Source organism: Balaenoptera ricei, chromosome 11, assembly GCF_028023285.1.
Source record: "Balaenoptera ricei isolate mBalRic1 chromosome 11, mBalRic1.hap2, whole genome shotgun sequence".
Lineage (NCBI taxonomy): Eukaryota > Metazoa > Chordata > Mammalia > Artiodactyla > Balaenopteridae > Balaenoptera > Balaenoptera ricei.
Genome location: NC_082649.1, coordinates 737788 through 751355, shown reverse-complemented (window position 1 = coordinate 751355; position 13568 = coordinate 737788). Strand labels below are relative to the sequence as shown.

Below are 13568 nucleotides of genomic sequence, written 5' to 3'. Positions count from 1 at the left end.
AATGTTTTATGTCATCACATAATCCAAATTTAAAATATTAGATAAATAACTTTCTTTTCATTCCTGACTCAACCAAGACAATTAAAAATACAGTAGTTGGTTTTTCCCCGCAAATATATACATTTTTCTTCCTGTGAATGTGTTTTTTCAACAGAGAAGCAGTATAATTTTAGAGTTTCATGCAAAATTTGAGGTTGTTTTACAAAAAAGTATAAAAAAGGACAAGATTAAGACTAGAAACTAATTAAAAGAAGAAGTTGATGTTCAAAGCTCATTTGACCCAGAATTCCCTAACCAGTGAGTCAAGGGAAACCAATGAAATTGTAATTGATTAAAGAAACACACATCAGTTTTGCTTAGACAGACTCTTTTTCCCTGTAAATCTGCCACTCCTGACTGGTGGGTTGGGGCAGAACCTGTCAGCGCCTTCTGAGGAGGAGGTGGAATGTTAGAGAAGAGCTCACGTCCGGAGCGCTGCTGCCCTGGAATCCTGCCGGGACGCTGGGCAGTGAGCCTCCTGCAGCCCGGTGTGTGCTGCAGCACGTCTGGCGAACGCGTAGAATCCTGGCTGTCTCAGCAGCTGTTACTTTGGAAAGAAGTCTTGTATTTGCAACTGAATGCAGTTCCCCACTGACATAGTAGTTCGGTTGTTCCCAGTTTACAGATGTGGAAACAAAGGCTGAGGGGGTTTGGGTCACCTGCCCATGCAGTGTGGGCAGGATGTGGTGAAGCTTCTTGTCCTGGGATCACACCGCTTGAGCTCAAATTTGGGGTTTGGCTTTGTGACCTTGGTCAGCTTATTTAATTTTACTGAGCCGTGGTTTCCCCATCTGTGAAATAGAAATAACATTAGAAGCTCATCATTGGCTTCTTACCAGATACGCATCGTGCATTAGAAACTTATCATGGTGCTCTGCTTATGGTCATGCCTCAATAATATTTGCCTTGCTATTTTTATTACTTTTACTGTGTCACAGTTTTGAATTTGAAATTGTATTTGGGGATTTGTTTTGAAAATTTTCTTAATGAGTCACCTGAGCAAGCCTGATCTGCTGTTTAAAACCTCCTCTCTTCAGCAGGTAAAAGTTTTTAAATATAAATTAACGCTTTCCTAATACTCTTTATCAGAATCATTCAGATGTGCGTCAGTATTAGCAAACAACTCCAGTGTAATTCGTACATCCACAAATTGACGTATTGGTAGATGTTACTAGATATTTCTTGAGAACCTCCAGGGAAATAATTACAGACTGAATAGAACATGAATAATACGTATTTTGCCATGTTAAATCCCAAGGCTGAAATTAAATATTTTGAGGTTGATAGATATCAAATAGTAGTATTTCTATTTTGTAGATGGTGAAACTGAGAAATAAGAATGACTTTCTTATGGCCAGATATCAAAGATATTAGTTATTTAAGCCTCACTTTTCTTTTTTTTTTTTTAATAACCTTTTCAGATAATTATGTAAGTTCATCTTTATTTATTTATTTATTTATGGCTGTGTTGGGTCTTCGTTTCTGTGCGAGGGCTTTCTCCGGTTGCGGCGAGCGGGGGCCACTCTTCATCGCGGTGCGCGGGCCTCTCACCATCGCGGCCTCTCTTGTTGCGGAGCACAGGCTCCAGACGCGCAGGCTCAGTAGTTGTGGCTCACGGGCCCAGTTGCTCCGTGGCATGTGGAATCCTCCCAGACCAGGGCTCAAACCCGTGTCCCCTGCATTGGCAGGCAGACTCTCAACCACTGCGCCACCAGGGAAGCCCTCACTTTTCTTTTTTAATTCAACCGTCTTTACCACTCAGCCTTGGTGATCAGATGACTAAGTACGTGTATTATGTACTATTTTAACAGCATTAAACTACCATGACTTAAGACTGGTGTCTGCTGGTTACTTTGCAGAGTTTGTGCAGAGTTTTTGTGTGTTTGTGCTTCTTTCTAGCAGTGAAAATATGACCATTTTTTATGCTGTTTAAAAATGTCATTTTGACGTAATGTTTTCCCCACCCATTAAAATAGCCTGTGTTTTAACTAGATGCTTTTTTCTAGCCATCCATCAAAAACTAGAAGCGGATGGAACGGAAAAAGTAGAAGGATCCATGACGCAGAAACTGGAGAATGTTCTGAACAGTAAGTTTTGTCCTACTACCCAAAACTATTTATGGACTTCATAACGAGCTTTGATACAGTTCTTGGACCTGGTTTCACAGAACAAGGCAGTAAGTTGTATTTTAGTATTTATTTCTAAATAGTAGTGATTTAATGAACATAAAGGGGAATAACAACATTGAAAATGAATGTTCTCTTTCTGTTTGCATTTTATTTATGAGAACTCATCATTTGAAAGCAAGCCAGTGTACTTCTTAAAAAGTAAAATTTGCTGCCATAAAGAGGGCCAGGATATAAATAGCATCATCAAAGATAGAAAAGTGCCGCAGCAGTAACCAAGATTGTCATTGACCAAAACCTGAAAAAGCATCTTCAAGTATGTGCCAGCATCAATGCAAATAACATCAGCTACTAGAGTGACAGATACCGAGCTGCTGTCTATTTATTTGTGCCTTGTCTTTTTCCAAAACAACTTTAAGGCAGCTGCATATTTGAGTGTTTCTAACTGTGAGACATTTTGTAAGAATGGTAGGCCAAGAGAAACTGATACATGCAGTTGGAGGCCCTGTCCACCTCCCCTTCTTTTTTCTGACATCTGTACTTCCAGCTACTTATCCTACTGATTTAGAAGAAACTCATCAGATAAATCAATCCCTGTTATAATATTAGTGGCTTAAAAGTAAATTATTCTCTTCCACGTATGTAGTAAAAATATTTGACAAGGAGCAGTAATGCCCAGGGGACTGTCCTCGTTTTCAAGTATAAGCACATATAGCATATGATTTCTCCAGGAAGTAGGGTAGGGTCGAGAATAACCGAAACATTTAAGAACCCCGGCATCAGCTCTTTAGTGATTCTATGAATGCAGGACTGTGATAGCAAGTCAGTTTTGCACGTCCAGCTTAATTTAGTCCCATCGGCAAAAGTTTCTGAGCTTTTTTGTAAATATCTATTTGTAAACCTGGGGATAGCTCTGATAATAAAAGTGTTTCCTAGAAAGAAGCTTTAATTTGATATAGGCTTTCCTTGGTAGTAGAATTTGAGTACTTGGATTTCATCCCAAACTTTATGAGTTTGACAGCACTTGAAATTTTTTTGTCTCTGGTTGTTGGTATTATTATCATCATCATCACCATTTGGCCTTGAGATTTTACCTCGTTCCTTGTTCTCGTCTGAGAACCAAGTCACCAGCTTTGTTCAAATGGATATATTCTGAATTCAGCCCAAATAAGCATTTACTAAAGCTATTTCTATATTAACATAGACATTTTAAGGTCTTGGATGGATATTTTCTGTTTAGGGACGTTATTTTCCCTGGAGAAGTTGCCATCAAACCATGATATCTGTTTAAAAAAAAGATTATGTCAGTAACTTTTAAAAGGTGGCTTGTGAGAACAATCTGGCTTAGTAAGTATCTCATTGTATCAGTAGAAGAAAATGGATATTGGCTCAGGTTTGGAAAAAATCACGATCTGTTTCATGGGTGAGGCCTGGCATAGTATGTTAACGTAATTTTTTTCTTTTCAGTAGTTTAGGTAATTCTCCTTTGGGACTTGTGGTATAAAATTTGTAAGGGAAGTGGTTTTACTTCTGTTCCTTTATAAGCACAAACTTTTTCTAGAAATGTGTCCTTTTAACTTTCTACTGAAATTTGCTCTTTTTTGGGTAAAGTTGGCTTAACGTGAATGTCACTTCTTTGAGACTCAGGACTTTCTGGGATAAAAATTTGCTGTAGATTATATTCCTTTGTAACAATCCATTTTTCCTAGAAACATTTTTATGTCAACCGGACGTTGATGTTTGCTGTCTTAGGGTAAGTCGTGTTAGTCTAGGTCAGCTTGGCCAACATTTGTAAGACTGGTTGTGTCAAGTGCCGTGCTGGGTCCAGCATTGAGTATGGAGCTGGGAGGGGTGTGGCTGCCACCCAACAAGCAGGTCCCCTGCCCCGACGGCGTGCCCGGATCACCGATTCACCGGTCTTCAGGAGCTGTACCACCGGGGAACTGAAACAGAAATTATGCAGGAGTGCAAATGTAGTCTGGTTTGCTTAGATTATATATTTTTTCTTTTTTTCGAATTTCTATTTCTCCTTTTATTTATTTATTAGCATCTTTATTGGAGTATAATTGCTTTACAGTGTTGTGTTAGTTTCTGCTGTAAAACAAAGTGAATCAGCTATACGTACACATATATCCCCATATCCCCTCCCTCTTGCGTCTCCCTCCCACCCTCCCTATCCCACCCCTCTAGGTGGTCTCAAAGCACCGAGCTCATCTCCCTGTGCTGTATGCAGCTGCTTCCCAGTAGCTATCTATTTTACGTTTGGTAGTGTATATATGTCCATGCCACTCTCTCACTTCGTCCCAGCTTCCCCTTCCCCCTCCCCGTGTCCTCAAGTCCATTCTCTACGTCTGCTTAGATTATATTAATGCTTTAATCTTGTGTATAATTACATACTAACGTGCATTTTCCCTGAGTTATTTTAAATGAAAGTTTTTTAAATTTGGGCAACCTTTTTCACTTTAAGTTTCTAAAGGGTGATGTTGACTAAGAAATTCAGTCCCTTTTGTTCAGAATTTATCAATGTTGAAGCCTTTCATTGAAATTCTTTTTTGTTTTCACTGATACATGTTTCTCATATTTGCCTTGGTATTTAATAATTCCTTCTTGATTTCAAGCCAGTGATGAAGTGAAGACTGTTAATTTCTATCAAATCCACATATCTCACTCTGTGTTGTTACCTATTCCAAGAGCATAGAACAGCGCCGTCCAACAGAACTTCTGCCATGATGGAAATGTAGCTCTTGAGCACTTAAAATGGAACTAGTATTGCTGAGGAATTTAATTTTTATTCAATCTTAATAATTTGGCTTTAAGTCGAAGTAGCCCCGTGTGGCTGGTGCGGCTGGGCTAGGCAGGCAGGTGCAGGGATGGACCGTGCGGTCTAGGTGTGCGTCGCCAGAGCCGGGACAGCTAGACCTCTGTGCCCCTCACTGGCGTCAGGGCTTGCTCCCACAGTCCACAGATGCTCAGCCCCCGCGGTAACCCTGGGAGGCTTGTGCTGTAACCTCCATTTTATTGACGAAAAACTGAGGCTCAGAAGGATTGAACGTGTTACCTAAAGTCACATCAGCAGTAAGTGGCAGAGCTGGGATTTGTGTCTACGCATCTGGCTCTGAGCCTGCGCTTTAAACTACAGACTGCCTTGCTGGTTTGGGATGCGTGGGTTTCAGTGACCAGTATGCTTGCCACGTTGCATCAGGTACACACCTGGTTGCTATCTCTGCGGTCCACTGAATGTTCACCAGTAACAGATGCCCAGCTGCTCTTCCTGCAGAGTCGGGGGGACCCACTGCATACGCTTGCCAGGCCCTGCTCAGACAGCAGAGTGTGCCCGTGTGCAGCCTCCTCGTCTCCCAGAGAGAAACTTGCAGACATTTCACAGACATGGAGACTCAGAAGGGGAAGTTGGCCCACAGAAATGAAAGTGCATCAGAAAAGGGAAAGTGGTGACAGTGTGAGTGGAATTCAAATCCAGCACGACTTGGGTTGTAGAAGTGGCTGTGGTGGAGTGTGGACACTGGCACTGGGAGCCCCGAGGAGCTCAGTGAGGGTGGACTTCCCCACCGAAGCCAGGAAGGTGTGACGAGGGGGTAAGGCTGTCCCAGAGGGAGTGAGGCCGACGGAGCGCTCACAGCTGACCCGTGAAGCTGGAAGTACAGCAGACAGACTTGGAAACGAGCGTGATTGTTTGTCAGAGCACAGAAAAGATGCTTGATACGTGCTGTAAACTTTATGACAAGAAGAGGCAGGCTATCTTGATGATATTTTTTACGAAGAAATTAAACACTTGAATTTTCAGTGTTTCTAATGTTTTATAGTGTACTAAATAAAAATTAGGTTTACTGATTTTTCATTTTCTTATTGATGTATAACCAACAGTAAGCAAGTTTTTAATGCTTCAGGAAAAATTTTTTAAGTCACAGAACAAGCGTCGTTTTCGCATCATTAGGGTTGCTTGCTGTGCTCGGTTCAGCTGCCCGATCACTGACGTGGTCCTGCACATGGGCCCTGTGCTGTCCCTCCCTCAGGGAACAGCGTCCTGGGCACTGATTCTGAGGCTGGTTTCTGGTACTTGCCCTGTAAGCGTTTATTGAGCGCTCTTATTTATATTCCAGGGACAGGAGGATGAAACTTGCGCTTTAATTCTGAGAGTTTATAATCCAGTGCAAAGTAGGTCCAGATAGGGAGGGGATTAAATTGTGGTGTGACAGTGCTCTGCTGGTAGGGGTCCCGGAGCCCCACAAGGGGCACCTGATGGAAAAGTGGATGGAGAGAGGACGGGGGAGGGCTCCGAGCCTCGGGAGAGGAGGGGGCAGGCCAGGCAGGCCGACATTGGCCGGTGGGCACTAAGTGGGCCCAGGTGCATCCCGGGCGGGGCAGGCCGCACGAGGAGGAAGGTGCTGACCTCAGGGGAGATGGCTGTGGGCCATGAAGCAGGACCGAGTACCCTGGGGTGCAGACGTGAGGGCTGAGGCTGCCGGGTCGAGGGGTCTGCTCGTGACAAGCTCTCTGTGTGGCGCTGTGGAATTTGTCTTTATCCTGAGACTACTGGTGAGCCGTGGGAGGATTTTAAATAAGGAAGTCACATGGCGAACTTTTAGAAAAACATTCTGCCATCTGTCCAGAGAACGCACCCGAGGGAGCTGGGTAGAGACCAGAGGAGAAGCCGGCAGAAATGTGCACCGGTGATGCGAGAGCGGTTGTGGGACCCCGGCGCCAGGCCTGGCTGGGAACGAGCGCTAGGTGACTCAGGTAGTGTGACCTTGTCCATGTAAGGTCGCCCTGTAATGTCAGACAGCTGCCTGTCTGGCCGTTTTCTGGAGTCTGTTAAGAGAAACGAGACACACAGCAGGTTGTTCAGTCTCTTTGTGTCCTGGTTTTGCTATGAATTTAAGTATACGTTGAAAAGTTACCTTAAATTTCATTCAGCTTTATTGTTCCTGGGGTAAATTGTGTCGTGGGTGTGTAGGGGGAACCCTCCTCCCATCCCCCCCCACCCCAGCTCCCATCAAGCAGAGACGCAGGTTATACATCACCCGTACCGTCCTCTGTGCTGGGTGCCAGTGCCGTGAAAAGGGGCCAGAGAGAGCTTCGTGTTTACTTTAATAAACATGCTTGAAATGACCAGGCGCCATCAGAATTACACGACTAGCTTTTGTGGATGACGGGTTCCGGGCACAGTTACAGTGTTTGTCCATCTTTGAGGGCAGGTGTGAGTTTGATTGGTCAGTGGGCAGTGCTGCAGTGGCTTCTCTTCCCATCTTATTCTCCAGCTCTGTTGAGATATAGTTGACACGGGACATTGTGCAAGTTTAAGGTGCGCAGTGTGATGGTTGGATACCTGTCTGTGATGCCGTGTGTTCGCCCCCCCGCGCCCCCCCGCCCCCCGCCGCCAGCGCTGTCGCCACACGTAATTCCATTTGTTTGTGGTGAGAATGTCTGAGGTTTCCTCTTGAAGCCACTTTCAGGCTACAGTACAGCACTGTTAGCTCTGCTTCCGATGCCGTGCATCATCCTCAGAGCGCATCCATCTCCCCGTGGCCCCAGCCCGGCCTGCTTCCAAGAGCTCGGCTTTTCAGGCTCCACGTGTAAGTGGAGCCACTCAGGGTCTGTCTTCCTGTGACTGCACGTGGCGTGGAGCCCTCCGGGTCCATCGCATCTCCCTGTCTCATGCTGAGGAGAACATCACTGCCCTGCCAGCCCAGCTGAGGCCAGTGTCATTGCTGTCAGTTCAGGGGCATCCATCCCCGAGACCATGATGCAGTGTCCCTGCGGGGGGAAGGGGTCAGCCTTCAGCCTGCACTTGCCCGGGGCTGCTCGTGGGCTGGTGCAGGTGGCCTCCAGGGCAGGCCTGCCTCCGTTCCTGGAGCCAGCGTGCCCTTCTCCTCTCAGCCGCGGCTGGTGAGCTGCTGCTGATTTTTATCTGCTTGCGCAAATCTCGGTTTCCCTGCTTTCGTTTATTTTCTGACTGTATGTAATCATCCAGTTATCAGAGCTATGAACTCCCAAAATTTTACTGTGAATGCAGTAAAGTTCGCAACAGAATAATTTATGGACAGAAATTGTCTATAAATTAAAATCGTAATTTCATGACTTAAAATTTGTACATAAATTAGAATTCTCTATATGTATACATTTCTGTGTAACTAAACTAAATTTTAATTTTATAGTTTATAATTTCTGCCTATAAGTTTTTCTGTATTAAATATTTATATTTTATTTAATTTTAAGCAGATTTTTTACCTGTGCTTGTTATACTTTTTAGGGGAGTTTGAAATTATTAGTTTGTATTTTTTAATTGTCTTTAAAATAAGATGAAAAAAAAAATCTAATTTTGATATTTTGTACTCCTTCATTGTAGAGAAAGTGCTTGGGGATTTAACATCCACAGCGCACACATAAGTAATCAACCTTTAAAAATATTCAGTCCCCATTCATGTATCTAATTCATTCATGAAGCCTCAATTCGTGAAGTTTATTTCTAAATGATAAACAAGTGCTTAATATTAATTTTCTTCCAAGAAAAATACTTTTAATCTTAATCACATTTCTAATATTCATTTAGTCATCATTATATTATATGGTTTGGTGGCAAGAAGGGAATATATTTTTTTTCTCAGAGTAGAAATTTAGTATTCTACATTAAATAGCGGGTGGTGAAAATAGCTGTCCTGACAAAACAAAGTTTTTATACCAGGCCTTTAAAATTTCAACAGAATTTAAACATTATTTAGATAAAACAATTATGTTACAAAGATGACTTTTAACACACTCAGGCCACCCACAGTGTGGACCAGAGAATGCGGCGCGCCAGCCACCCAGCGAGACTGAGGTCGTTTTTTTCATCTTTGCTTAAAGTATAGTCACTAGACCAGATAATGTAGAAACTTTTTATGAGCAGTGGTCAGACAGCCAAAAAAAGTTTATCCTTTTTCTCCCCTTTTCTTGTGACTAATTAAAAATAATTCACAAGTTGAAAAAGCTTAACTATTTTTGTACACAGTAAATTTTGTTTTAGATAAAGAAACTCTTTCATTACAGTGATTCATGGAGTTTGAGGTCTTTAAGGTAAAAAAAAATACATATATATAGAATGTCCAGTTTGTGTATCATTTTAAGAAATATTAAGCTGATTTAAGAAATATTCATTAATAGTGGTGTGTTAAAGTTTGACATTTTAAATTGCTTATATCATTTTTTGTGCCTGCTAGATAATTTTATGTAGAAGTAGGATTAGGTCTAAAGTATTTCTTTTGAACAACTTTTCTGAAAAATTTTTTCCATTTTTTTTTTTATTACTATGGATATGTAGATATTGAATCCAGAGAATTTAACTAGCGTACTTGTGTGTGCACGCGTGTATATGTGTGGGTTTTAACCTGTTGTCTGAATTAATGAAGTAACCTAAGGGTCCATAATGCTGTAAACCTTAAAAGAAGCTAAAATAAACGTAGATTCACATTAGACAATTTGTTTGGGCCCGGTAAGTATGGTTATTCTTAATTGGATGCCATTAATTGGTATACACATATGAAAAGACTTCACAGGCAAAAAGGAAATTGTATTTTAGCAAACCGTAAAAAAAACTCCAATATAGCTGACTTTTAGAAAAGTCTACTGAGTTTTAATATTAAGTGCAATAGCAGTCTAACATTTTATTTCTTTGGTCCAGTGACACATTTTCTGATTAAAATTAGTTTTTATCTAAGTTTCTTTTTGTCCTTTTAAAATAGGAGCAAGTAACACTGCGGACACATTATTTCAAGAAGTCTTAGGTCGTAAGGACAAGGCAGATTCCACTAGAAATGCACTCAATGTGCTCCAGCGATTTAAGTTTCTTTTCAACCTTCCTCTAAATATTGAAAGGAATATCCAAAAGGTAGAGTGCATATTTATGTACCTATGGTCATAGATGTCATAAATTTTAAAGAGTTGTTAAGATGTTTTTTATCTTAACCAAATGTCTTCATTAAACTTTACTGACAGTCTCCAAAATGTTTCTTTATTTTAAAGGGTGATTATGATGTGGTTATTAATGATTATGAAAAGGCCAAGTCACTTTTTGGGAAAACGGAGGTGCAAGTTTTCAAGAAATGTAAGATTTGTTTATTACTTTTAGATTTTCTACTTTGCTTTTACAGGAAGAATGTGGAATGTAGTCTGCAAAGAATGTTACATTCGTTTTAGTTTTTGTTTATATGGTGCCCTTTCTCAAGTGTAAGACAGTTACTTCAGAAGAAACACGATGGCTTTTCTTACTAAGATGGAGTGAAAACTGTAGGATAGGTTAGTCTTGGACATTCTTTGCTGCTTGTTAATCATGTTGCTATTTAAAGTCTTTTCTACTGGAAAGAATCAATTATAGATATTTTACAGAAACGGAAATCTACGTTTTAATCTTCCCTCTTCAGAAAGACCAATATATTTATGAATTCTAACCCTACTTTAAAGTAAACTAAACAACTTTTGAAATTATCTCTAAGGCTAGAGTTACAGAAAATAAGAAAAGCCTAAAATGCCTTATGGTCATGCTTATTAACTGGGAGAAATATCACAGGGCTTGATTAAATTTGTAAATAATTTTATTTTTATTGTGGTAAATTTACATGCAGTGATATGCACAGGCTTACATGTTGCAGCTCAGTGAGTTTGACAAATACACAAGCCCATGGAACCCACACCCTGGAGAGAACGTTTTCATCACTCCAGAAATTTCCCTCTTGCCTCTTCTCAGTCGCCCCTCTACCCCAAGGCAGCCACTGTTCTGCTTTCTGTAATTGGATTTTAAATTTTCATTCTGTAAATTGTGTAATTCTTTCCTTTTTAAACAGATTATGCTGAAGTAGAAACACGGATTGAAGCTTTAAGAGAATTACTTCTGGATAAGTTGCTTGAGACACCATCGACCTTACATGACCAAAAACGTTATATAAGGTAAACCTTCTGCAAGAATTTTGACAAATCACATGTGTCTGGATAGTGCTGCATACATCATGTAACTCTTAAAGCTGATTTGGGGGAAATTGGGAGATTGACGAAACGGTAAAAGGGAACACAAGTAGCAGAAATTTAGGGATACCTAGTGTAGGACACCAAAATTCTTTTGTGTACTCAAAAATTTGGGAGCACTCACTCTTTAAAGGCAAGGAAATCCTGCCGGTTTGGAGAAAGGAAAAGTAGCCTCATTGCACCTCTCCTCCCGTCCACAGCATCTTCCCCAGCCCGGGGTTGCAGGCGGCTCCCTGTGGGCCCCCGCAGGTGGGGACTCCCTGACTGGCTTAGAGGGTGGCACTGTCCCACAGGCGGGAGAGTCTCTGGTGCCCCGAGAGTGGCCAGGGCTCAGCAGCAGAGAAAATTCTGAAAGCTTTCAGTCTTGAAAAGGAAGTGGGAGGGCTTATGTGAAAAAGACAGCAGTAACAGCAAAAGCCATGGACACCACAGCATAGAGGGAACCATGTTGCCCGAGAGGGAGGGGCTTCAGCAGGCGCAGGGGCGCTGGAACTGCTGACTGCAACCCCCCCCCCCAAACAAGCCTGCGCAGCTGTGTCTGAGCCTCACTGTGCCTCACAGCCGCCATGCGGCGTCTGCATCACACCTGGCGCGCAGGTGAGGACCTGGGACTCAGGGCGGTCGCTGCTCAGCACGCACCGCCACAGGCCTCCCGTCTGTCTGGCTTCACAGCCTGTCTTTGCTTTTCTCTAAGTGCCCCCAGAGGAAAGAATGCATTTGGGAGGTTTTTCTGGCCTGTAGAATCATAGAAATCTAATGCTGCAAATAAACTGCATGTTAGTTATCCAACCGCTTTTTTTTTTTTTTTTTTTTTAACGTGTAAAGTAACAGAGTTCTAGGAAGGTTAATCTCTCATGTAGGAAACATAGCTGGTTAGCATCTTGTCTGTGTTCTGCCGTGTTGCTTCACTAATCGGGCTTTGTGTCTATTTACCTGTTTACATTTATTCTTTTTCATTTGCTGATAGTAATACGTTAAACCTTATTGAGTGCAGGATTTCTTTGTGTAGCGAATTTCCATTTATGTAGATTACTCATGTACAGCTCCTGTGACTGGTTAACCTGGATACCATTTAAAAGATGGTGGGTGTTAAAAAAGATTCTTTTAAATGGCCTATTTAATGTTTTATTCCCTGTCATTTTAAAGGGAAAAGAACAAGAATGTCACTGAGAATGTCAAGTCATTTACTTATTTTTTAATCATTATTTTATTTTTGATACTTTGAGAAGATACTGAGCAATTTTATCATCCTTCTTAAATTAAGGGTTTCATTATTAATGAATAGCAAAAACAAAATCACAGCCAGGCCAAATATCTGTTGGACTTTGGAATCTATGGTGCGCAGTCCTTTGAGCACCAAGTGGGGGTGGAGACTCTCGACTTTATCATCAGCAAAACTCCACCTCTTAGCTCTCATGTAACCAAGTTGCGCAGGGAATGAGCGAGTCAGATTACCCCTGTGTTGTTGTGCTGTTGTTCACTGCTGTACCTACCGAAAGGCATCCTGATGCTTTTCACTCTCCTTACTCTGGTGAGGCTAGTAGCTCAAGCAACAAGCCAAGTACCACATACTTCTTCCATGCCAGTGTGGTTCTGTCCTTGGTAATTGTTAAAAATCATGCTCGAGTATGGCTAAAGACTTTAATTCTTAAATTTAAAAATTTTGAGCCTATGCTCATCATAATTAACACTCCTTACCTTCTGCCTTCTAAAGAAGTCTTTTTAAAAAGTGTTCTCAGATAACACGTATTTAAAAGAAATAGCAATAACCTGTATCATATGCTAAGCCAAGATCTTTGAAATGAAACTACATACTAAAAGAAAAGAGGAAGCTCATTGGATTAAGTCATTTAACCAAGGAAAAGCCTAGCACAAGTTGTGCTTTTGCACTGAGACACTGCAGAGTTTCTGAGACAACAAATTTATCTTTCTTTATAAAACTCTTATGTAATACCCATTAGTAAGATGATAGAAAGAGGATTATTATTAAATTTTGGGAGGACCTCGCCAGCATACTGAAAAGACATAATCTGAGAAGATGCTGAGCAGAAAGGCACGTTGATCTTGCTGTGCTGCTCGAGAGCGAGCCTTGTGACGGCCCCTCTGTGTGCTGCTGGTGGTGTGCACAGAGAGGGAGGGAAGCCGCCCTCCGACAGGGACGGTGCTGTGTTTTCTGCTGCTGCCGATCTGAGGTTGCTGTTGAGTGCCAGCGTCAGGAGGAGGTGCAGCAGGAGTCTCTGGGCAAAACAAACCTGTCTGAGGACACCTCCGACAGACAGTTCCTCTCCGGCAGGAAGGGTGGAAGCACACGGTTTGGGGAAAGAAATGACACAATGTACTATTTGTCATATTTACATTCCAGAGGATAGAAGAGGAAAGCCTGTGTGAGGG

General features: G+C 41.9%; 1 protein-coding gene across 2 annotated transcripts in view; it reads left to right on the top strand.

Annotated features, from left to right (window-relative positions):
- The window catches only part of EXOC2 (exocyst complex component 2), a 156064-nt gene that overhangs the window by 56907 nt on the left and 85589 nt on the right, over positions 1-13568 (top strand). For both annotated transcript variants that reach the window (XM_059937762.1, XM_059937763.1), the window contains exons 7-10: positions 2046-2126; positions 9902-10047; positions 10182-10263; positions 11000-11102. In XM_059937762.1, coding sequence (XP_059793745.1) covers positions 2046-2126; positions 9902-10047; positions 10182-10263; positions 11000-11102 — 412 coding nt within the window. The remainder of the gene's footprint in view (positions 1-2045; positions 2127-9901; positions 10048-10181; positions 10264-10999; positions 11103-13568) is intronic.